At 41.9% G+C, this 26,409-nt stretch overlaps 1 protein-coding gene across 2 annotated transcripts in view; it reads left to right on the forward strand.

Moving 5' to 3' along the window:
* The first annotated feature begins 6,766 nt into the window (after nucleotides 1-6,766).
* MOGAT1 (monoacylglycerol O-acyltransferase 1) overlaps nucleotides 6,767-26,409 on the forward strand; it is a 34,140-nt gene continuing 14,497 nt past the window's right edge. Inside the window, exons 1-3 of one of the 2 annotated variants that reach the window (XM_021703095.2) lie at nucleotides 6,767-6,860; nucleotides 22,440-22,618; nucleotides 23,159-23,363. In XM_021703095.2, coding sequence (XP_021558770.1) covers nucleotides 6,767-6,860; nucleotides 22,440-22,618; nucleotides 23,159-23,363 — 478 coding nt within the window. Of the gene's footprint in view, nucleotides 6,861-21,914; nucleotides 21,981-22,439; nucleotides 22,619-23,158; nucleotides 23,364-26,409 lie in introns of those variants that run through there. The other variant, XM_021703096.2, reaches the window with a different exon arrangement.

Below are 26,409 nucleotides of genomic sequence, written 5' to 3' on the forward strand. Positions count from 1 at the left end.
GCTTCTCCCTCTCCCACTCCCCCTGCTTGTGTTCCTTCTCTCCCCGTGACTCTCTATCAAATAAATAAATAAATAAAATCTTAAAAAAAAAAACAAACCTTGTATTTACTGCTCACTGAGACTTTGGACCAATCACTGATTACTGATAGAGCTCAGTTCCTTGTAAAATGAAGGTAATAATAATACACACACCATAGGTATGCCATAGGATGGTTATTTAAATTTTAAGAGTAGTTCATGGGCGCCTGGGTGGCTCAGTTGGTTAAGCGACTGCCTTCGGCTCAGGTCATGATCCTGGAGTCCCGGGATCAAGTCCCGCATCGGGCTCCCTGCTCAGCAGGGAGTCTGCTTCTCCCTCTGACCCTCCCCCCCTCTCATGTGCTCTCTCTCTCTCTCAAATAAATAAATAAAATCTTAAAAAAAAAAAAAAGAGTAGTTCATGTTAGATTTTGGCACTTGATACATACTAACTCTCACAGCCTCTTCTGCCCCCTACACTACCTTGCCCTACCTTCAGTGTAGGATACCCTCTGGAATTATGTCTGGTGATCTTCTCCCCCAACAGTCTCAGCTTCTACCACTCCCTAAATGCAGACGGTGCCCATTCTAAACTCCAGCCCATCTCTCTTTTCTGTGCACCTTTCTTACCAACTTCTGAATATCTGCACATGGATGTCCAACAGGCTGGCACGTTCAACTCAAAAACTGAACTTTCCGCTTCCCTAAACTTACTCTTCCTTGTGTGCTTCCTATCCTTTTCAAAGTCACCACCATCTGCCAAGTCACCCAGGCCAGAAATACTTCACTTGACCTAACTCCTCCTTCATCTCTCTCTTCTAGCTGGTTATGATTGAGTTAACTTGAGACAACCTGCCCAGCATGCCTTATTTCTCTCTGCATGAGGTAAACCTTTGAGTCACCATGCTAAAGCAATGGAACCCTGTATCCCACGCCAGTGCACCAGGGGTAAACACCTGATCCAAGCTGGATCTTGGACCTGGGACCACAGGGAACTTGAGTTCCATTTTATTCAATGGTGGAAGCAGTAAGGTACAAGTCTGGAGTCATTGGTGGCCATGTTTCCCACCACTTAGAGAAACCAATCTGCAAAGAGATAAAATGATACTAACACCAAGAGAAAAGCTAGTGGAGAGAAACCTGGAAGCATTTAAATGGCTGTTCTTAAGCCCCAGATGTCTCCTTCTTCTTCCTGAAATTTGGTTGCTCAACTGAATGAAGTTCAGATGGCTTAAAGCCTAAAGTGTGAGAGGTGGAGAGTTACACTTGAGACTCAAGAGGTAAGCAGATGCTCTGTAATGCGGGGCCCAAAACTACATTAAAGAGTTTGACTTTATCTTAAGAACAATGAGAAGAAATTCAAAGACTTTAAGCAAAGAAATAACATTATCAATGAAGTAATTTGGAAAGATCACTTTGGGACATTATGGAGAGGAATTAGGGGTGTCAGTTCAGAGGGCAAAATTCAAGGCAAGGAGACCAGTTAGGAGGCTGCAACAATCCAGGGGAGCAATGATAGCAGCCAGGACTGGGGAAATGGCGTGTGTTTAAAGGGAAAAAAGTAATAATAATAGACCAGAAGAATCAACAGGTCATATACCAAGTAGCTATAAACAACCAGAAAGTTACAAACATGAGTGCAAGCGAACCCATTGGATTGGACCTTCTTGGAAACTGGAAGTGGTGGAGCCTTGTGCCATACCTCCAAGGACACTGCTGTTGGATACTGTTGACTGCCTCTTTCAAGAGTGGGCCCAGGCCCCAGGTCGGTAGCTGTAGACCTTTCCAGTCTCTTTCTCCTCATTCCTCCCTCGCTTGGGTTGCTGGAACCTCAAGTAGGTTTCCAGACCAAGTACAAATGAAAGTGTGGGTGAGGGTCATGAGAAGAGGAATCATGGTGGCTACAAAGCCTCATGAGAAGAGAAATCATGGCGGCTATCTTGGGCAAGACTCCTGCAACTCTGCCCAGAGCAAGCATACTCAAGCCCTGTCAGATTGATAAAATAAGTTAATTGAAAGGACAATAAGAAAACAGAGGGGCCAGAGCAAATTTCTTGAACTTAGTTCAAAAGAGTGTTGAAAACAGGACTTCTTAAAGGGCATTCCATTGAAACTACCATTATGATGGCCTTCTATTGACTTTAACCAGATCTGGTCACTCTCAGTGAATTATGGTAACCATGATGTTTGAGTTTCATGAATGTGTGGGTGTGTGTGTCCAAGAGAGAAGGAGAATATTTGCCTTTATGATGAATGCACCTTATGAAAACTGGCATGGTGACCTTTGTCCTAAACTATCCCCTCTGAGAACTCTCAATCTGGGAAGAATACTATTTCCTTTTCAACTTAAAGATGGGAACATAAAAAAAAAAAAAAAAAAGACGGGAACATATTAGCTTAGGCTGCAATAAAATGTCATGTTATGGCAAAACATTCTCTTCCTGTTAGTTGAAATTACCTGATGTGAAATGCACAGGAAAAAAACTAAAACAAAGAAGCAATTTTATTTATTAGTTTTTTAAAGATTTTTATTTATTTATTTACTTGACAGAGAGAGACACAGTGAGAGCAGGAACACAAGCAAGAGAGAGTGGGAGAGGGAGAAGCAAGCCTCCCGCAGAGCAGGGAGCCCAATGAGGGCCTCGATCCCAGGACCCTGGGATCATGACCTGAGCCGAAGGCAGACGCTTAACGACTGAGCCACCCAGGCGCCCCAAGGAAGCGATTTTGAAGTAGTCATTTCCACGGGTAGGGTTTGTAACCTATGAGGCAATCTGAACTGTCATCTTCTTATTCCTTAACTAGAACCGAGACTTAGAAAGAGGAACCACCCTAGTCATTTCCACGGGTAGGGTTTGTAACCTATGAGGCAATCTGAACTGTCATCTTCTTATTCCTTAACTAGAGCCGAGACAGAAAGAGGAACCACCCTAGGTTGGCGGAATCTCAGATCTCCAAGCAGGACAGCAATGATTTCCTATCCTCATGATTGCATCAGGACTTGCCACAGCACAGGTGTTTGATATATTGTGGTTGAATTTTTGAAAATTTATGTATGTTTTATTCACTCACATATACCCAATGCCCAAGCACACAGTCATGTGGTTGGTAAATATTTGTGGATTGAATGAATAATCCCAGCCCAAACTATGACACATTTGGTCCTCTGCATTCTTCTGCTCACTGTTCCGTGACTTCCCCATTTTGATGATGTTCCCTTCCTTCCTTGTGCTATCATTTAAGAAACAGCAGTTATGTGCTCAGGCTCTGGAAACAGACAAACCTATTTTCAAAACACAGACACTTAGTTCTACCACTTAACAGGTGAACAATTTGTTTCACCTGTGGTCTCGATTTCTTCACTGGTCAAGAATAACAGTACCTAGACTGGAGAGCAGTTGTGTGTGGGAGGTGGAGGTTTACATCAGACACAGCACCATAAAGCATAAGTACAGTACTTGCTAGGTGGTAAGCACTCAGTAATATTGACATATATGATGGGGTTTTTTTAACTGCAACCCCATTCAGACCTTGTACTTCTCCAAATATTAGAATGCCCACACACACAAAAAAGCCAAATAAGCTTCCAAACTGGGTTTTGCCAAACCCTCCGAGCTTCTGAAACTGTTTAATGTCAATTTCATTTTGCTACAAATATAGTCGCTATGGGAAGGGGGGAAATGCTGAGAAAGTGGGTTCCCCACCTTCTTTTCCAATAAGAGCAGGCTCACTTGGATTTCTTTTTATCAGTCGGAGATCTTTTGAAGATTGAAAAAAATTCCCCTGCTAGAGTCAAAATTTGAAACCATGATCCCATACCATGTTGCTTCTCCTCATCCATTTTAGTAGGCTAGGAAGAGAGCTAGGTCTATTCCTTGCCAGTAACCAGCTGGGTTATCTTGGGCAAATCACTGAACTTCTCTGCTCTCAGCTCCCCATTCCATGAAATGTGTAGTTTGGAAAGATAATGTTTACGGTTCATGTTTTCATGTAAGTTTTAGTTCTGGAAATATGAGAAGAATTGGTTTTGAATAGCTTGATAAATTAAAGCTTTCTCACCATTTAATTTCAGTAATCATTTAGCGGCAATAACCTGGGGCACGATACATACACAGAGACGTGCTGAATATTAAATGAGTGAGTGATTTAATTGTTGCTTAAGATGGTGATTGGCTGCACCCTGGAGGGGCCATGCTTTGCTTCAGGGTGCTGTGCTAGGGTCTAACAGCGTTTTCTACTAGCTGAGGGCCTGGAAAAGTGACAAGAGCATGATTCAGTAGAGTAAACGTCACATGATTAGGAGAAGTCTGGATGGCTTATTTACCAAGAAACTGTGAATCCAATTAGCCAATCCTACCATTTATATTTCCCTTACATATCCCAAATCCATCTCTATCCTCCTTTACTACCACAGTAGACCACACCACCATCTCCTATTTTCACCCTAGGGTGGCTTCCTTAGGGTCTGCCTACTTCCACTCTTATTTCCAATCTGTTCTAAATAGATGCTCATTATTCCCCATCACTGGAACGAGCATGTTTCTTTCAGGCACTATCATACATTTGGTTCTATACCCATGTGGTTATTTTGTTTCTTCCAGGAGGCTGTGAGCCCCATGAGGACAGAGACCTTTCTTGTTCACTATTATAGCCCATACCCACTCCCCAGCCCGTGCCTAGCACAAAGAAGCCTTTTCATAAATAATCAATGAATGAATGCTCAAAGGCTCAGAGACCATGTCTTTTTTTTTTTTTAAAGATTTTATTTATTTATTTGAGACAGAGAGAATGAGAGACAGAGAGCATGAGAAGGAGGAGGGTCAGAGGGAGAAGCAGACTCCCTGCTGAGCAGGGAGCCCGATGCGGGACTCGATCCCGGGCCTCCAGGATCATGACCTGAGCCGAAGGCAGTCGCTTAACCAACTGAGCCACCCAGGCGCCCTCAGAGACCATGTCTTAATTTACTTTTGTGTTATCAACACCACGGGCAATGCCGATGCAAAGCGAGCACTCAGTCGTTTGTTCCATGTGAGATTCATTTAATGAAGGGATGACTCTCCTCTCTGGGTTTTAGACAAAACTGTATTTGAATCTTTCCCACTTTGCCAGCTGTGTGACTTTGAGCCTGGATTTAACTGCAAAATGAGCTAACGCTTATTTCACAGGGTTGCTCTAGGATGAGCAAAGGGCTTTTCATGACATCTGAAATAGTGTGTACTCATAGTATCCCCACTAGCACTGGGGGAAGGCTCAGGGAAGAAGTCTAAAAGAAGAAAGTGAATCCTCAACTAGGAAGAACAAACAAGAAACACAAACCAGCAAGTTTTGCATACAAAAAGTCACAACTTCCCTAAACTACCTTGCCTTAAGTGTTCATTTGTATCCAACTTTCTATTAGAATTGTTGGAGAAAGGGGCATGGTGGTGGGGTGGCTAGTCAACTTTGTTTTGCCCTGTTGCAGATCCCTTCTAGCAATGACTTAACAGCCACCTGCCACTTGGAGTTGTTCAACTATACAATAGGTAGTATTAAAAAATGTAGCGGTGCTCACAAGGACTAGGCAACTATTCAGAATCTATCCATTTAATGCATCATAACTGAAACCCTTCAGTGACAGGTGTTAGGGTAAATAGTTGAACCCCAAACAGCCTGCAAGGATCTGGCCTTTGGCCATTTTTGCCTCATTCCACCCCAATCTCCTCCTTGTTCCCTGAACTCCCAATATATTTTCTTTGAATTTCAGCCACAGGACCTTTGCACATGTGCTCCTCTTTGTCTGGATGACTCCCTCAGTTAACTAGATTCATCTTTATAGCTGTTATATACTGCTATACATATATATAGCTGTTATATACTTATTCAGAGACTTCCCTGACCTCCAGCCTAAGTCCTAGAACCTTCCTTCACTCTTTCACAGTAGGATTTCACTTTGCAATTATACACCCAATTGTGTGGTTATTTTGCTTAATGTTTGTCTCCGCCCATAATTTGTACTGCGTGACTAGGTTACCAGGTATATGCTCAGGACTCAGAATAGTTCCTGGCCTGCGGGAGGTATTCAGTCAGTATCTGTTGAATGAATGAATAAATGAAAAGTTTCCAGGACTAGTGTAGGGATCTGAGTATCCAAGAGAGGAGGCCAGATCCCTGCCTCCCCTCTCCCCCTGGAGTTAAAGAGTGGTGTTGGGGACACAGACCAATAAACACAAGAGTACCCTGCGTGCAAAGAAGCTACGTCCCGTGCCTCCTTCTAGCTGGTGGGCGATTCCTTGAACTAAACCTTCCCCAGAGTGTTCGGAGGAAGGGGTGGGTTTAAGGGCGGATACTGAAGGTGATCGATCCCCTGAACAATGGTCAGATCCCGGTGGAGATCCCGGTGGAGCAAGGCTGGGGAAGCCCACGCTGCCGACCTCGGGCAGGCCACCAGCTGACCTCTCTCGCCGTCCCTAGTACCCACAGTGGCGCGCCCTCACCAGCGCCCCGGCGCTCGGGCCAATGCGCCCGGGCGCGCCAGCTGCACCCGGGCCCGGGCGCGCGCGATTGGCAGCCCCCAGCCTCAGCCCTCCCGCCCCACCCCCTCCGACAAAGTCCGGCCCCCGCCCGCTCCGCGGCGGCCGCCGCTTCCCCCTCGCTGCGTCGGGGTTGTCCCGCGCGGGGCCCGATTCCGGCCGCGCATTCCTCCCAGGCGCCGCGGAGCAACCGGGTTCGAGACGCCCGCAGTCGGCGCAGTCCTCTCCCGGGCCGGAGCATGAAGGTCGAGTTTGCGCCGCTCAACATCCCGCTGGCGCGGCGGCTGCAGACGGCCGCGGTGCTGCAGTGGGTCCTGTCCTTCCTGCTGCTCGGTAAGGGCCCCGCGCGCTTCCGGGCGCTCAAGATCCAGGCCAGACTCCGCGGTGCAGGGGGCCTCCGTCTCTCCCTCGCGGACAGTCCTTGTCCAAGGACATGCTTAGATCCTCCAACCCTTCTTCCCGTGTAAGTCAGAACACGCAGGTCAAAGGGAGTTCGAACTAACTTGGGACTCTTTTGGTTTCTCTCCGCACGTGCACCTCGTAGCGAGCAACTTTTTGGCAGCTGTTTCCCCTGTGCTTTTTTTAAATTGATGCGTACCTTACCTACCGTAAAAGGCACAGATGATAATTATACAACTTCATGACTTTTGGCAAATGAATACACCCAAATGTAACCACAATCCAATCAAGCCATGGAACATTGCACTATATGGCCCCGCAAATGTTAGCAAACTTGTTTCCTGAATTCATAGAAAACCAATGCCCGAATATTTACAGCCTGATTCCTTCCTCACCCCACCCTTGTGACAAATAGCCGTATTAGCTTTTCCGTGTTTAAGATCATCCGGGTGCAGAAAGGTACCTTTGTACGAGGAAGGCTGCAGCAAACATCGGTTTGGGTTGGGTGGCTTCTATATGTAAGTAACTCGACCCACAGGTGTGTTCTAGCTTGTTCCCAAGTTAATCCTATCGAGAAAGGCACCTTGAGGCAGTCTCTAGATGGAGCAGGGTGGTTTACCTGAGCGCTTTTTTTCCTGGATGTTTGTTCAGCTCTTGGAATAAATGGGGGATGATGGTATGAAAAGAGGGAGGAATTACTGAGAACTTGCACTCTTCTGAAGGCTAACATCATTTGTATGCTATACTAAGATCATGGGTTGTACACTGTGGAAGCCACAATAACAGTAATAATAAACTCATTGCACTGTAGAGGTCTACACTTTTTTGAAATGGTTTCACATTTTGAATGCTTAGGTCAGTGGTTCTCAACCCTGGTTGGTTGCACATTAGAATCACTAGGGGAACTTCTAAAAAAATACAGATGCCCAGGCTCTATCCCTGGAATCTCTAATTCATTCGTTACAGAATGGAGCCCCGTGCATCAATATTTTGTATGTATGTAACCATATAAATGTGTGTGTATATACACAAACTCTCCAAGTGACTCTACGGTACAGCTAGGGTTTACTGAAAAAGGAACTTCAAACCGTGAACTCATTAAGTCCTCACAGGCCAAACCGTGAGACAGGTGTGGTAGCATTACACTCCAAGGAGCAAAGGACCATTGACATCATAACAAACACGATTATTGAGGGCTTAGTGTGTGCCAAGTCCTATTCTAAGCACCATATACTATTAACCCTGCGATCTTCACAACAACCCTATGAGACAAGTAGTGTTCATCCCTGCACTCATTGGACAGATGAGGAAACTAAGAGGTGAAGTAAATTGTTCAAGGTCACAGTTGGAGGAACTGGCCGCAAACCCAAGTATTCTGCCCAGGGTCCCTGCTTTCACTGCTGGGTCGCCCACTCCAATGGCTTGAACTTGGAGACTGTCTTCCTTGCCGATCAGTCGCACATCTCTGGTGGCCCACGGTCGGTCCTTTTCTTTCAGGGCACTCATCATTGCTTGTATTTACGCATGCCTGCGGTTACTTGAGAGAGGTCTGTATGACCAGCCTTGTCCACCAGCTCAGTGAAGGAGCACTCAGCCCATGCCTGGCCCCTGGAAGGCAAAAATAAATACTTGGTTGAATGACTCTCTCCACTCTGTCACCCGGAAGGGAGGCTCTCCACCCCATGTGTCTCTAGTTGTATTAACCTGCGTCATCCTCACAGCAACACTGTGATATAGGAACTACCCCGGTACGCATTTACAAATGAGGGAGCTCGGAGATGAAGTCAATTGCTCAAGGTCACATGGCTCTAAGTAGGTGGGAGAGCCACAGGTGTCAAATGTGAGTGAACTAGTGACTTAGGTCTGACTAATGATTCTTTTTTTTTTTTTTTAAAGATTTTATTTATTTATTTGAGAGAGAGAGAATGAGAGACAGATAGCAAGAGAGGGAAGAGGGTCAGAGGGAGAAGCAGACCCCCCGCTGAGCAGGGAGCCCGATGTGGGACTCGATCCCGGGACTCCAGGATCATGACCTGAGCTGAAGGCAGTCGCTTAACCAACTGAGCCACCCAGGCACCCCTGACTAATGATTCTTAATTTGAGTCAGACTAGAGTGGCTTGCAGACCTTTTAAATGCTTTTATTGCATGCATTTGACATTTGTGTTGCTGGAAGCATATTATTTTGTACTATATATAGCAGTAATTTTATTTTGGAAACTTTCCAAATGCACAAAGTAGAGAGAAGTGTATGAACTCTCATATACCCATTACCTGTGTTTATAATTATTTTAACAATTTGCCATATTAGTTTTATCTATTGTTTTTGCAAACATTTTAAAACAAGTCACAGTAGGGCGCCTAGGTGGCTCAGTCGTTAAGCGTCTGCCTTCGGCTCAGGTCATGATCTCAGGGTCCCGGGATCGAGCCCCGCATCGGGCTCCCTGCTCATCGGGGAGCCTGCTCCCTCTCCCAATCCCCCTGCTTGTGTTCCTTCTCTCTGTGTCTCTCTCTGTCAAGTATGAAAAAAATAATAAATAAAAAACAAGTCACAGTATATTTTAATCCTAAATACTTTGGTATGCATATATAAAATTAAGTATTTTTTACATACTCATAGTACACGTGTAGCATAATTAACAATCATTGCTTAAAATCATTTAAACTCAGTTGATATTTCCTAAACTGTGTCAAAAATACACTTTTCTTGGTGATTTATTTGAACCAGGTTCCAAACAAGACCCTTGTGTTGCGTTTGGTCTTTACATGTCTTTTAATTTAGAACAGTGTTCCCTGTTTGTCAGTGAAGCACTAAAGAAATCAGGTTATCTATCCTGCAAAGATTCTCCCTTTCATGGTTTTCCTGATTGCTTCTTTGTAATGTTAACCTGTTCTTCAACCCCCTGTATTTCTTCTACAGTGGAAGTTAGGTCTAAGTCTTGATTAGATTTATTTATTTATATTTAATATTTTATTTATTTGAGAGACAGCACAAGTAGGGGGAGTGGCAGAGGGAGAGAGAGAAGCAGGCTTAGCAGGGAGCCCAATGCAGGGCTCGATCCCAGGACTCTGGGATCGTGACCTGAGCCAAAGGCAGATGCTTAACTGACTAAGCCACCCGGGTGCCCCAAGGCTTGATTAGATTCAGATGAAACCTTTGTGGCAAGGCCTCTTCCCAGGCACTGCTGTGTGCTTCACATTGCATCATGTCAGGATGTACACAGTGTCGAGTTGTCCCATTAGTAGTGTCTAAGCATGATTGGTGGGTGCAGATAGAAGTAATCTGAGGGCTGGTAATTGGCATGTGCAAACAGAAGTTCTCCACTGACCATTGCCCTTTCACCTAGTGGTCTCCGTTAATGATCCTTGCCTGAATCAACTGCTGTTTGGGACTGCAAACTGTTAGTTTTCTTTTCTGTCATTCGTTCTTCGCATACTAGCTAGAATTTCTGCAAAGAGTAATTTTCCATCATCTAGGGCCATTTGATTACCCTACAATTCAATTCTTACTGGAAAGGTAGGATAAGAGCTTATGTATTTCTTTCCATTCAGTTATCAATCTTGAAGGAAGGAATTGATGTAATAGCTACTTTCAATGGCGTCAAGAGAGTTTTTATTACTGTGTATTTTAAGATCTCTAAATCAAAATCTTGGAATGCATTTTTCTTTCCAGGAAATGAGTTTAAGCTATTAGCCCTTGAAATTTTAAAAATTGCAAAATGTTTCATTTAGTCATGAAATCAAACACTCTTTCCTTGAGATAAATGTTAAATACCTGTCGTCCAGTCTTATTGTATTAGTTTTAGGGGGATGACATAATGATTTGATACGTGTGTTTATGACAAAATGATTGCTGCAATAAATTTAGTTAACGTCTATCACCACACATAGTTACAAATATTTTTCTTTGTGATGAGAACTTTTAAGACTTACTCTCTTAGCAACTTTCAAATACAGTATAGTATTGTTGGGAAGCCTAGGTGGCTCAGTCAGTTAAGCAGCTGCCTTCGGCTCAGGTCATGATCCCAGGGTCCTGGGATGGAGCCCGCATTGGGCTCCTTGCTCAGCAGGAGCCTGCTTCTCCCTCTCCCTCTGCGTGCTGCTCCCTCTGCTTGTGCACGCTCGCTCTCTCTCTCAAATAAATAAAATCTTAAAAAAAAAAACAACCCAATATAGTATTGTTGACTATAGTCACCATGCTGTGCATTCCATCCCCAGGACTTACTTATCTTATAACTGGAAGTTTGTACCTTTTGACCCGCTTCATTCATTTTGCCCACCCTTCCACCCCCCTGCTTCTGGCAACCACTAATCTGTTCTCTGTATCTATGAATTAGTTTTTTGTTTTTGTTTTGTGTTCGTGTTTTTTTGGGGGGGAGGGGCAGAGGGAGAGAGAGAATCTTAAGCAGGCTCCACGCTGGGCATGGAGCCTGATGTAGGGCTCAACCTCCCAACCCTGAGATCATGACCTGAGCTGAAACCAAGAATCTGACGCTGAACCGACTGAGCCACCCAGGCACACCTATGAATTAGTTTTGTTTTCTTTTTAAGATTTCACACACAAGTGAGATCATACAGTGTTTATCTTTCTCTGTCTCACTTATTACACTTAGCATAATGTCCTCAAGGTCTATCCAGTGGTATCACAAATGGCAGGATTTCTGTCTTTTTTTAATGGCTGAATAATATATATGTATTATTATAGAAAATCACATTTCTTTATCCATGGACAGTTACATTGTTTCCATGTCTTGACAACTGTAAGCAATCCTTAAGTGAACATGGAGGGGGGCAGATTTCTTTTTGAGATGTTCATTTCATTTCCTTTGGATAAATTCCCAGAAGTGGGATTGCTGGATCACCTGCCATCTGATCTTAATATTCAAGAAACTGAAACATTACATCCTAGCCTGTGGGCCTCCAGACTGTTAACTGGAAAGTAGGAAGCTGACAAAGAGAGCGCCAACATTTGTTGACCATCTTCTACCTATAACTGCTTGTGACAGAGATGACTACATTTCCTTTTTTAGATGAGAAAACTGGAGCTCAAGAGGTTGTATCTTGCCTAGGATGGCATTGGATTGGACCATGAGCTTTTACTCTATGGGTTTATTTATTTACTTGAGCAGTGTTCTTGAAGCATGGTTGACATACAGTAAACTACACATACACAAAGTATACAGTTTGATAAGTTGACATATATATATCCCCAAGAAATCATCACAATTAAGATAATGAACATAGCCATCATCCCAAAATTTTGTCATATCCCTTTTGTAATTCCTTCATCCCCACTGCCCTTCATCTCTAACACTGTGCTCTCTGTCCTACAGATTAGGTTGCATTTTGTTGTGTTTTATATAAATGGAGGCATACCATAGGTACTCTTTTTTTTTTTTTTTAAAGATTTTATTTGTTTATTTGACAGAGAGAGACATAGCGAGAGAGGGAACACAAGCAGCGGGAGGGGGAGAGGGAGAAGCAGGCTTCCCCCCGAGGAGGGAGCCCGATGTGGGACTCGATCCCAGGACCCTGGGATCATGACCTGAGCTAAAGGCAGATGCTTAACGACTGAGCCACCCAGGCGCCCAGTACTCTTTTTCGTCTGGTTTCTTTAACCCAACATCATTATTTTCAGATTGGATCTTGTGTATATAAACAGTTCACTGTCTTTTTTGTTTTGAAGGGGTATTCTAGTGAATGGATACATTGCAATTTGTTCATCTGTTGGCGAATGTTTGGGTTGTAGCTATTATGAATGATGCTGCTGTGAATTTCTGCCTATAAGTCTTTGTATGAACATGTGCTTTCTTTATTCTTTATTTCCAAACCTGGGAACAGAATGGCTGATCATGGTGTGGCAGTTGCAGGTTTAACTTTCTTTTTTTTTTTAAGATTTTATTTATTTATTTGAGATAGAGACAGAGAGCATGAGTTGGGGGGAGGAGGTAGAGGGGCAGGAGGAGAGGGAGAAGCAGGGAGCCTGAGACAGGGCTCGATCCCAGGACCCTGAGATCATGACCTGAGCCCAAGGCAGACGCTTAACCGACTGAGCCACCCCAGGTTTAACTTTTTAAGAAGCTGACAAACTTTCTTCCTGGGTGGTTGTACCATTTTCTATTCCCACCAGCAGTGCATGGTTGCTCCAGATCCTTGCCATCACTTGATATAGCCATTTTTTTTTAAATTTTGCAATTTAATAAGTGTGTAGTGGTGTTTCATTGTGGTTTTAGCTTGCATTTCCCTGGTGACTAATGATGTTGAGCATCTTTTCATATGCTTATTTGCTATCTGTATATCTTACCTTTTGAAGTACCTGCTTAAATCTTTTGCCCATTTTTAATTGGGTTGCTTGTTTTCTTTCTATTGGGTTTAGAAAGTTGGTTGTGTTCTTCTGGATACAAGTCTTTCATCAGCTATGTACTTTGTATAGATTTTTCTTCCACTCTAGGGTTTATCTTTTCATTCTCTGAACAGTGTCATTTAAAGAGCGGAAGTTTTTAATTTTGATGGAGTCCAATTTATCCATATTTTCTTTGTGGATTGTGTTTTTGGTGTTTTATGTAGGAATTTTTTGCTTAATCCGAGGCCAGAAAGATTTTTTATATTTTCTTCTACATGTTTTATAGTTTTATGTTTTATATATAGGTTTGTGATCCATTTGGGGTTAATTTTTGTATATGCTACAAGGTCTAAGTTCATTTTTTCCACATATGTATAATCTAGTTGTTCCAGCCCCATGTCTTAAAAAACAGAACAAAAACAAAATCTGTCCCTTCTCTACTGTAGTGCCCTGTGTCTTTGTCAAAAGTTAGGTATTTGTATAGGGGTGGGTTTACTTCTGGACTCTCTATTCTGTTCCATTCATCTGTTTGTCTATCTTGATGCCGGTACAATGTTGTTGTGATTGCTGTAGCTTTATAATAATTTCTGGAATCAGATCTCATTAGTCCTCAGACCTTCGTGCTTTTTTTTCAAAGTTGTTTTGATTATCATATAGATTCTTTGTGTTTCCATTCGCACTTTAGGTTCAGCTTGTCTATTTCCACACACACACACAAAAGCCTGCTGGGATTTTCATTGAAAATGATTTTTTATTGAGATTAGTCTATAGATGAATTTGGAGAAAATTGATATCTCAAAAATATTGAGTCTTCCACTGTGTGTGGGGTTTTTTTTGTATTTTTTATATCAGAAGTTTTTAAACTTTAGAGCCTATTTAAGAATCACTTGGGGATTTTTGTTAAAATACAAATTCACCAGAGACTGATTCTGTAGGTCTCAGGGAGAGCCATTACATTTTTTTTTAACTCTTTATTTTGAAATAATTTCAGAAATACTCATTGTAGAAAATAAAAATTCTGGGCACCTGGGTACCTGGGTAGCTCTGTTGGTTAAGTGTCTGCCTTTAGCTCAGGTCATGATCCCAGAGCCTGCTTCTCCCTCTGCCCCCTTGCCCCCACCCTGCTCGTGCTCCCTCACTCTCACAAAAATAAATAAATAAAATCTTTAAAAAAAAAAAAAAAGAAAAGGTCTAGAAAATTACAAAAATTCCAATATTCCTTCATCAGATTCCCCAAATGTTAACATTTTACCATATTTTCTTTCTTTCTTTCTTTCTTTTCTCTGTCCGTCTCTCTCCCCCCACACACATATACATGCACACACACACACACAGTTACTATTTTTTTTTTAAGTTTTAAGGATAAGTTACAGACATGGTTTCTCTTTATCCTTACGTACTTTAGTGCATATTTCCTAAAACCAAGGATACTCTCTTACATAACCACAGTACAATTATCCAAATGAGAAAAGTAACTGATACAGTTCAGCAATCTAATCCATACATAGAATCCATACATAGACCCTATTCACATTTTGGTAACTGCCCCACAAATGTCCTTTATAGCAAAGGAACCCACATGTTGTATTTAGTTATGTCTCTCTTTAATTATGGTTTTCAGTTCGTAGCTATACCAAATAGTTGTGTTTATTTTGTCCTTCAGATTGGAAACATTTAGAAATATTAAGAACATGGGATTAGTTTCAACTGGATCCTGGTAATTTATGTGCATTCATTAGGTGAAGAAGTGGGTCCAATAATGACTTGCTTTTAGACAAGAAAAATGCAGTTCCCTCTCCCTAAAACTTTTTAAAAGCAGTGTGGAACAGACCCACCCATGAGGAATACTGAGCTGCAAAATTCTGCAGAGGGGTCTGAGATTTGTCTTTTAGCACCATCCTAAGAAACTCTGGGAGGTAAGTTCCCTTAAAACAGGAATTTTAAAAATCAGAAGAATGTTACGCTTACATTCTTATAATCAACAGATGGCTCTGATTGTGTTTTGAAATACAATGCCTCAGGAACAGGAAAGAAAAGAATGTGATGTGCTAAACTCTGAATTCCATTTTCTTCCTGTGTGTGCACTCTGTTGCATGGTTAAAATAAGTATAGAAACAATTTTCATAGGGGAGAAATGAAAACTTCTTTGATAGAAGTGGGAAGGATACACATACAAATTAAGTATTTTCAATTATTTCTTAATATTGGTCACTATTTAATCCAAATGAATAAAACTTAAGTAGTCTTTGCAATATTCTTCTGATGCTGTTTGCTCATGGAAATTTAATAGAATCATGTTCAAGACGAGAATATTCTTACCTAAGTAGATTTGTTCTACAGTTTTGTTTCTTATTTCTTTCTGGTGGAGTCATTTTATTTCTTTTCTAAAAATAATCTTTTGATTATACGATAATTCAGATTAGTAATTAGAAAAACTGAGCAGGGTAGAAGGGCTTTTAAAGACCCTAGAGAAATTCCATATTCTTATCCAGAGGTAATTATTAGTATTTTGGCATATTTTTCCTCCTGTTTACCTGTTTTTAAAACTTATTTTTACTAAAGTAATATTTGCACTGGAGAACAAATCAAATAACATTTTGGACTGAACCGTGTGCCATTGGTTTTTTAAAGGTCTCAAGCAGTCAGTAGGGGCTAATAACATTTACGGAGAGTTTCCCGTATACCGTCTCTATTCCAAAGGCTTTCTGTGTGTTATCTAAGTTTCATTAACCAATTATTTTTCCATGTTATAAATATTACTGTCTTAAATTTTGAAAAACTGTTAAACCTAGAACTTAAAAGGAATTTATCAATTTATGTACATCAGGTCTTTGAAGTGAGCATAGGTAAAACACGTTATTAGGATTCATGGCCTTTTCCAATTCTGCTAACACTGATGGGGCATTTGTCCTGGATTAGACGCTGTACTATGCCTTTGCATTTGTACTTTCTTGTTCAGTGCCCTTGAACTGATATTCAGCATCCAGGTGAGAGCACTGGAGTCAGAAAGAGTGAGGGCAGCAGAGGAAGATCATTACTTAATGCTGCAGGAACGGCATGTGTCCACGGAAGCACTGAAGGACCCTTCCCCACCCCAAATCGTAGACCTTGCCACCACTCCTTGCCAAAAGTCTTCAGTTCATGGAAAAAATGTAATCTTCATCCCCGATTTTGCTAGAACACTTCTTTTCTATAAAGCTAGGGAAACCTACAGGCAGCTTTGAAGCTGGAAGTGGGTCATTGAATCAGTCTCATTCCCTTTATATGTGAGAGGTTGGAAGTCAAGATTTTTTTGCAGATGCAGGACTGGCTCTATGAGGTTCCAGCTCATTCCCAGCCAGGCAGCAGTGCTTAACCTGCTATGATCAGTTATATGTGTGGTTCATACATTTCCTCCCATTTTTTAATTTTGGAAAATTTCAAACCTACAGAAGTACTGAAAGAATAGTTCAGTAAACATTTTTTTTTTAACTTGGATTCACCAGCTCTTAGCGTTTTTCCACATTTGCATGTGTGAGCACATTCTCTCTCCCTCTCTCCCTCCCTCTCTCCCTCCACACACACTTTGTTATTATTGTTGCTGTTGAACCATTTGAAAGTAAGAAAAGAAATTAAGTTGTAGACATCATGGCACTTCATGCTAAATACTATAGAATGTATCTCTTGAAAACTTTCTACATAATCACAATCCCATTATCATACCCAAGAAATTTGTTAGTGATATAATAATCTTATTTAATATATGGTTCATATTCAAATTTCCTTAATTGTCCTCATATTTTCCTTTAAAGCTAGACCAGCTTCTACACCTTTTTTTTTTTTTTAAGATTTTATTTACTTATTAGAGAGAGAGAGTGAGCATGAGCAGGGGCAGAGGCAGAGGGAGAAGCAGGCACCCTGCTGAGCAGGGAGCCCAACGTGGGGCCCGATCCCAGGGCCTTGGGATCATGACCTGAGCCGAAGGCAGCCGCTTAACCAACTGAGCCACCCAGGCGTCCCACCTTTTATTTTTTTTTTAATCTCTTATACCACATATTTTCTGAACAGCCCCAGTTACTTATAGAATGTCCCACAGTCTGGACTTGCCTAATTATGTTGTCATGATTAGAGTCAGGTTGAGCATTTTTGGCAAAAAGACCACAAAAGTGATGGGGTTTATTTTCCATTAGGTCATATCAAGAGGCATCATGTCATTTTGTCACTTTATTGGTGATGCTAAATTTAATGACAATGCCATGCATTTTGGCTGAGCCTTATTTGTTTCTGACTTTTAGTACTGTTGAAGTGCGTGGAGCATCACAGCACTATTCACAGTAGCCAAAAGGTGGAAACAACCCAAATGTTGAATGGTGAATGTCGAACAGACATGATACAGCCATAGAGGGGAATATTATTCAGCCCTAAACAGGAATGAAGTACTGATACATGCTTCAAGATGGATGAACCTCAAACACCTGATGTTAAGTGAAAGTCTACAGAAGCTTACATATTGGATTATTCCATTTATATGAAGTATCTAGAGTAGGTAAATCCATAGATATCATGCAGAGTGGTGGTTGCCAGGGGCAAAGAAGAAGGGAATGGGGAGTAACTGCTTGATGGGTACAGGGTTTCATTTTTTTAATTTATTTTTTATTATGTTATGTTAATCACCATACATTACATCATTAGTTTTTTTTTTTTTTTTTTTTTAAAGATTTTATTTATTTATTTGACAGAGACACAGCGAGAGAGGGAACACAAGCCGGGGGAGTGGGAGAGGGAGAAGCAGGCTCCCTGCAGAGCAGGGAGCCCGATGTGGGACTCGATCCCGGGACCCTGGGATCATGACCTGAGCCGAAGGCAGTCGCTTAACCAACTGAGCCACCCAGGCGCCCTACATCATTAGTTTTTGATGTAGTGTTCCATGATTCATTATTTGTGTATAACACAGGGTTTTATTTTTGAGTGATCTAAGTATTTTGCAACTAGGTAGAAGTGGTAGTTGTACAACATTGTGAATGTATTAAGCACCACTGGATTGATTTCTTTAAAATGGTTCATTTGTGTTATGTAAGTTTCACTTCAATAAAAAAAAAAGTGAGGGGGAGGCAGCTTCCTAATGATGTAGAGGAAGTAGAATCTGTGGGCATGAAGTTATAATAGAGTATGAATGATAAAGGCTGGCTTGTGGTTTTCTTTTTTTTTTTTTAATTTTAATTTTTTTTTGGCTTGTGATTTTTTATTCAACATATACCTCGGTCGAAGCAACTAAAATTCAGGCCTTCCGGGCAACTTGGTTTGTGGATCAAGACAGTTTTAAAAAAGTATCAGCATCAGTTTTGAGAACTGCGCAGTATGTTGGAGTAGACTTTTGTATCTTTTCTCTTTGACCTCCAATTCAGAAGAATCATGTTACCTTGGATTGCTTAATGGGATAAAAATAGAAAAGAGAGGTGATCCGGTCACCTAGTTTTTTTAGTGTTTCCTTCTTTCAATCTAATTTAGGATCACGGGATTTAAAAAGCTATTTTGGTGCTGTTTATGATATGAAATATTAAAGAATGTATGCAGTGTGTGAAGTGGGAGTTTAAATTAGACCAACTCCTTTGGATCATAAGGAATCAAAGTGTATCAAGTGACAAAGGTGTTTCTGCTTGGTGATCCAGGGTTTTACTGACTGTCCTCTAGAAGTAAATTAAAATGTAGGGGAAATGTTATGCAGGATTATGTTTATAGAGAAAATTTGTTAGAAGCCCACATTTTCAAAAAGAAAAGGATGGTTGAATTAGTATTGCCATTCAATGGAATGTGAATCAGTCATCAAAAATACCATTTTTGGGCGCCTGGGTGGCTCAGTTGGTTAAGCGACTGCTTTCGGCTCAGGTCATGATCCTGGAGTCCCGGGATCGAGTCCCGCATCAGGCTCCCTGCTCGGCAGGGAGTCTGCTTCTCCCTCTCCCACTCCCCGTTTGTGTTCCCTCTCTCGCTGTGTCTTTCTCTGTCAAATAAATAAATAAAATCTTTAAAAAAAAAAAAAAAACAACCATTTTTGAAGAGGTTTTAATACGAAATTTATAATCTAAAACAGCTAGTGTGAGATCATCGTAAGAGATACAATACAGAAATTAAAAAAAAAATGTGATCAACCATGTTAAGGAAACATAACCTGTTCATAGGGGGAAAAAAAAAGACCACAAAGAAAATTTTATCAGTACTTTTGTTGAGTGACAAGAATGTGGGTGCTATTTTATCTGCTTTTACTTTTTGCATTTTCTAAACGTTTAATAGTAAATACAATTGCTATAACAATGGCTTCCATTTGTCAAGTGCTTTCTGTGTGCCAGGCACGATGGCATGTCTACATTTATTTCCCCATGGTCCTTGGAGGTGGCTGCTTTCCTTAGCTCATCTCACAGGTAAAGGCATTAAGGTTCAAGAGGTAAAAGAACTCGCCCCAGGTTAGGCAGCTAGCTGGTAGCAGATTCCTAACATAAGCAGTCCAATTCCAGATCCATGTTTTAACCATCATCCATGCAGAACGCTTAGTGGCTGTTAAACACAGATGCAGTATGTATTCAATTAGTGCGTGTGTGGTTGGGTTAGTGGAACACTGAATTAGTAGTCTGGGGACTTTATTTCTGGATCTGCTCTTGACTCCTTCTGTGGTTCAAATTAAGTTACTGTGCTTTTTTTGTCAGTTTCTCCATCATTATAGTAAGGAAAACAGAACCTCCCATTTGCCTGATTTCTTATGCTTATGAGCCTGCCTACGTGCTTGTAATAAATATTTGTAAGTTTATGGTGCTGTTGCCATGAGCTAAGACTAGTTTGGTTTTGTAAGAAAAAGAAAGTGTGTGGGTTTAAGAGTTAGGCAGATCCAGGTTCAAGTCCTTTGGACCCTCAGAATCTTTGCGCCTCAGTTTCCACATCTGCAAAATGGGGACAGTACTGTGTACCTTGAGGGTTGTGAGGAGAGAAAATGACATTGCCTGGGAGGTGGTCTCCACTCAGCAACTGTCCTCTCCCGTCTCTGCTCCATCTCAGCTCACCTGACCTAGAGTAGAGTACAGAGTAATGAGACCTACCAAAGTTTCTTGTACATTTTGGACACATTTTAGTAAAATAAAGAGAAAATTAACCAACAGCGGTAAATTGTCAGCACTCAGACCTGGGTAGAGGGAAGCAGGTGAAGCAAAATGAAATGATCCTGGTAGGAATGAGGGCAGAGGACACTCTTTTTGGCCATGCTTCTGGAATCATGCTGGCTTTTCCAGAAAGCAACAAAACACTCCACGAAGGGGTAGAGGGCACATACTTCCTTCACCTTTCATGTGCTTTTCTTTAACAAACTTTAACCTACCCTGGAGAGAGCAGGTCATTCCTCTTATGGGGGTCAATTTTATATTTAGGTTAAATCTATACTGGGATATTTACTGATTTACATGTCTCCAGAAATATAAATATATGTTCTGTTTTTGGAAAAAAAAAAAATTGTATCTACAAAACTGTGATAGATCAAGGTGCTGTTAATCAGATACCATAATGGATGATTTGGGGACAAAATTCTTTGTAACAAAGTTGATAGGGAGTAGACAGGACTTTGGGCGACTGAAGTCAGCTCTAAAACCAAGACTGCAGCACCTAACAGAAGAGGAAGACCCAGTGGCATTCCTTGAAGTCATGGGTGGCGTTTATTGAGCGCTTACTGTGTGCCAAGCTTTATGACTTTATGCTCCCCTCCTCCTTTCTCATTAATATTTCTCTCTCTCTTTTTATTTTTTATTTATTTTTTAAGATTTTATTTATTTATTTGACAGAGAGATAGCGAGAGCAGGAACACAAGCAGGGAGAGTGGGAGAGGGAGAAGCAGGCTTCCTGCTGAGCAGGGAGCCCGATGGCGGGACTCGATCCCAGGACCCTGGGATCATGACCTGAGCCGAAAGCAGACGCTTAATGACTGAGCCACACAGGCACCCCTCCCTCTCTTTTATTTATTTATTTGAGAGAGAACATATGAGTGGGGATGGGAGAGGCAGAGGGAGAGGGAGAGAATCTTAAGCAGGCTCCCCATAAAGCGTGGAGCCCAAGACCCGGGGCTCAATCTCAGGAACCTGAGATCAGAACCTGAGCCGAAATCAAGAATTGGATGCTTAGGGCGCCTGGGTGGCTCAGTTGGTTGAGCGACTGCCTTCGCCTCAGGTCATGACCCTGGAGTCCTAGATCGAGTCCCGCATCGGGCTCCCTGCTCGGCGGGGAGTCTGCTTCTCCCTCTGACCCTCCCCCCTCTCATGTGCTCTCTGTCTCTCTCATTCTCTCTGTCTCAAATAAATAAATAAAATCTTTAAAAAAAAAAAAAAGAATTGGATGCTTAACCGACTGAGCCACCCAGGCGCCCCATATTTCTCTTCTTATAAATATTTTTTAGTATCATAGCACAGACATAAAAAAAAAATGTCTAGCTTAGCTTAATGTATTACTTTAAGGCAAACATTCTCGTCACTACTACCCAGGTCAAGTTTTCTCCGTTCTTGCTTCATGTATTTTGAAGCTATGTCATTCGGTGCATAAACAATTTGGATTTTGCTTTGTCATAATGAAATGTTGCAAGTAGTGAAAGATGAACTAAGGCTCCTACGCTATTTCTGTTTCTGGCAACAGAGTTCCTGAAAACGGAGTTTGTTGCTAGAATGTTCCCTCTTTGTGGGCACATAAATAATGACTGCTCAGCAAGGTAAATACCTGTAGTAGGAACTCCTCTGCATCCCTTCTTTCAGCAGTGATTCCTCCACGTATCATGTCAGGGAGGCGCTGTAGGCCAGGGACTTTGAGAGTGGACTATGGATTTAGATCAACCACTTCCTTTCTGTGGGGCTTGGTCAGTTCATTTAACCTCTCTATGCCGTTTTCTCTTCTATGAAAAGGACCATGTCTGCTTCATTAATACTGTAGCTATATAAGGATTACATGAAAATATTTTGGCAGAGTACATAATACAGTACTTGGCATATAGTCAATATTCAATAAATGTTAAATAATAGTGTATCATTGCTGTCTTGTCATATTGGACTGAGGCTCAGTTTAACGCACTTTTTGTATTAATTAAATCCCCCTGCCATGGACCACTGATTATATAGCACAGTGAGCAGATGCTAACTAACCCTGATTCCTGAGGTCTTTCCCTTTCTTACAGCACAGGTGTGCATTGGAATCATCGTGATACTGATCATATACAACTGTTGGTTCCTCTATGTCCCTTATATGACATGGCTTTACTTTGACTGGAGTACCCCAGAGCAAGGAGGCAGGAGATCCAAGTGGGTCAGAAGCTGGACCGTTTGGAAGTATTTTAAGGACTATTTTCCAATTCACGTGAGTAGAATTGTTTTATGTTATAGTATCTGGAGCTGGGAGAAGAATGGAAATTTGTTTTCATCACAGGTAGTTCAAGCTTTTTTCTTTTCAGAGAGAGAAAGCCTGCAAATCAGCCCAAATTACTAAATAGGATCTAAGCTAAATTGACACCATTTCGAAGGCTATGTGTGGGGGGCTCTGGGCTCAGGAAATAGTTTAAAAATTTGGAAAAAGCTCTAATGCAGAGAACTAAACAAGTCATGTTTCCCATTTCCTTTTTTAAAAAAAATATTTGAGAGAGAGAGATAGCGAGAGAGAGCATGAGCAGAGGGGAGAGGGAGAAACAGGCTCCCTGCCAAGCAGGGAACCCAATGTGGGGCTCGATTCCAGGACCCTGAGATCATGACCTGAGCCAAAGGCAGATGCTTAACTGACTGAGCCACCCAGGCGCCCCTCCATTTCCTTGTGACTTAAAAGCTAATCATGAGTTTCTTGGTTTCTTATTGGAATCTAATCTGGACCATTTTATTATTTTCTTAATCCCACTATATACTGTAGCTCATCAAAACTTGGGATTTGGATCCAAGTCACAACTATATATTTGGGTTTCACCCCCATGGAGTGCTTGTTGCTGGAGCCTTTGGAAATTTTTGTACAAATTATTCGGACTTCGAGGAGCTGTTTCCTGGCTTCACCGCATATCTTCATGTGCTCCCATTTTGGTTCCGCTGTCCTCTCTTTCGAGAATATCTGATGACCAGTGGTAAGTGAAGGCAAATCGTTATTTCTCCAGTGTTCTAGGGTGGCAGGACCACACCTCCCAAACACAGGTTTACAGTTTCTTAGTAAAACCCTGTGTCTGTATCCCTGTCTGATACTTCCCATGCTGCTTGGATGATTCTTGCCTCCCCGACTGGACTGGAAGTTCCAGGACGACACAGACCGTGTCTTTTTCTTTTTTTTTTCCCACCCCTTTCTAGCATAGGGCCTGGGATATAGGAATATTCAATAGATGTTAATTCAATGAAAGAATAAATTGATGAATGAATTTTGTGTATCCAGATGTGGAAGAAAGAATCTTGGGTCAAACAAGTGATAGATTGCACCTTTGGAAAAGCACTTTGCCTGCGTTTGTGAGCATTAGAGATGGAAAATGTCCTCCAATATGTCTTGAAGTGATGGCCGTATATAAATGAAGCATACTTAATCTGTCTTTTTCTTCCCAGATTAAATAGAACTTGGCTCAGAAATGAGTTCATTCTACTCTGCTCCTCTGAGCTAGTGGAAGACTCTTCGGTTAATGAAACCATAATTCTACCAATTCCGAGAACAAAATTTAGCTGAAATGCTATAAAGACACTATATGAGTGTCCACAGAGGCTAAGTTTGTGTTAACAGTTCTCACGTCAATTTGAGGGGTTCAGCTTATTTGGTTTTCTAACTTGACCTACTTACTGACTCAGCGTGAACTGCAGTACCTTACAAAGTGCTTTATGTTTATTGTCTACATTAACTATTGTTGTCTTGCATTTCTTGGATATAAAGAAAAGTGGATAGTCTCTTTTTGAAAATTTATAATTTCAAAAAAAAATTCACAATTTCAGGATGAATAAGTAGATATTCAGAGATAGAATTTTCCAGGCTCTTCCAGGTTTTCATTACTTCCTGTTAATTTCTCAAGTCTCTGTTGTCATTATATACCTGATAGGAAATCACTAAGCACCAGAGGACCAGGATCCCTGGCTGGGTTTTCAGGTTCTGTGTATGGACCTTCACCCATATGGCCCTGGGCTCTTGGTCCAGTCTGGCTGTCACTGTGTCTGGCCTCTAGAGGGAGCACCAAACCTCCAAACTACTATAGAGGCAAAAACAAAAACAAAAACAAAAAAACAAAAAAACCCTTCCTTGTTTTGCCGACATCGATTGGGTTAGTTTTATAAAAGGGAAATTTTTTAAATTTCAGAAAATCACAGAAATACATTTACAATATACTGTTTGCTGATTCCAGCCACAAGTGAGGTTGGGTAGTGGTAACTGAGAGTAGGTGTGGCAAATTTATGGTACAAGAGATGTAGGTACACCCCTCTCCGTGGCCACGTCAGATACATATAATCAACCTTAAGAGTCTTTCTCCATATAGTGCCCTCAGAGTCATTGCCATTTGCTTGAGCTGGCATTTGAGATTAAACTTGTCTGTTCTTTCTGGCTTATGATATCATGAGATCTTTTCCTTTTTGCTATAACCTGAGATATCCTAGAAGCTAAATAAAAATATCCACATTTGTAGCTGGTAGAGTTTCAGGGCATCCTTATCTCAAAATTTGGAGAGTTCTCAATTGTTTCCTAGAACCAGCTTCCAGGACAGGCGCTGGCCCAAGGCTGCCCTTTTACTCTGTGCCTTCCTTGGTGGTTGCCTCTCTGGGTGTGAAAGACAGACAGACATGTGTACCAAACCTCATGTAGTAAAGAAGCAACAGAGTTTCAGAGGTCCTTTGCTGACCAGTGCCTGTTTTGCTCTTATCCATGGGATTTCCGTCACTCTAAGTCCCTGTAAGTCCCCCTCCAGACTTTTCCTCTTGGTCCATTTTGGCGACTCTCTACTCATCAGCTGTCAGCCAGGGCACATTGTGTGTTTCGAGGCTCACGTTCCTTCCCATGTGCCCAGTAAGGCTCTGCAGGTAGCAGAGATCAGATCACAACAGCCACGTATAGAGTCCAGAGGAGGTCGATATGAAGAACAGCTGATGGATTCGACAAGACGTAGTGATTGTTGCGGCCTCAGGAAGGTAGCAACTGTGTATGTCGTATGATCAGCATCTAGCCCAGTGTCTTGCCTGGAGCAGGTGCTCAACAAGTGTCTTGAATGAAGGAATGAGTGGAGTCAACATGGTTGCTAAGAAGACGGGAATATGTTTGGGAGGAGCCTACACCTCTGACTTGCGTGACAAGGTAGATGATGGTCCCATTCACCTTGAGGGGTCATGTTGCAGGAAGAATACAGTGCATTGGGTCTGGAAACATGGAGTTTGAGGTGTCTTTGAGTTGGCGAGGTAGACACGTCCATTGGGCCATTGGGAAGTGTGGGTGTAGAGCCTCAGGAAGAAGAGGTCCCAGGAGATAGATTTGGGAGAACTCAGCACACATAAGTGGTATTTGAATCCATGTATGTAGATAACATTAGAAGGTGTTAGAGACTATGAAGGAGCCTGTCTTAGTACAGCCTGCTATAACAGAATGCTACTGACTGGGTGACTTAAATAATAGACATTTATTTCTCACTGTTCTGGAGGCTGGATGTCCAAGATCAAGGCGCTGACAGATCTGGTGTCTGGTTCGAGCTCCTTTCCTGGCTTGCGGGCAGCCATCTTGTTATGTCCTCACATGACAGAGAGACAGCACCCTCCCCCGCTTCCTCTTTTTATAAGGACACTGATCCCATCTTGGGGGCTACGTTCTCATGACCTAATTACTTTTCAAAGGCCCTACCTCTTAATACCATCCTACTGGGGATTAGGGTTTCAACATAGAAATTTTAGAGGAATACAAGTATGTAGTTCTTAGAGCCCTAAGACATAGCAGCAGTTAGTAAAGGGAGCTCAGAGAAGGAACTGAGAAGTGGCCAGAGGAGGGCCGGTGTCTGGAAACTCAGAAGGCCCTCTTTCCAATGGAAGTTATGCCTCCAGCTCCCACTCAGGGCATGCAGAGCGGAATGGCCATGCCTTGAACCCAGTAGAAGTTCAAACCCGTTGAGACTCAGGTACTCTACCCTCTAACCCACCACCCTCTGCCTCTTTAGTAGGTAGTTGCTC

Source organism: Neomonachus schauinslandi, chromosome 3 (assembly GCF_002201575.2).
Source record: "Neomonachus schauinslandi chromosome 3, ASM220157v2, whole genome shotgun sequence".
NCBI lineage: Eukaryota > Metazoa > Chordata > Mammalia > Carnivora > Phocidae > Neomonachus > Neomonachus schauinslandi.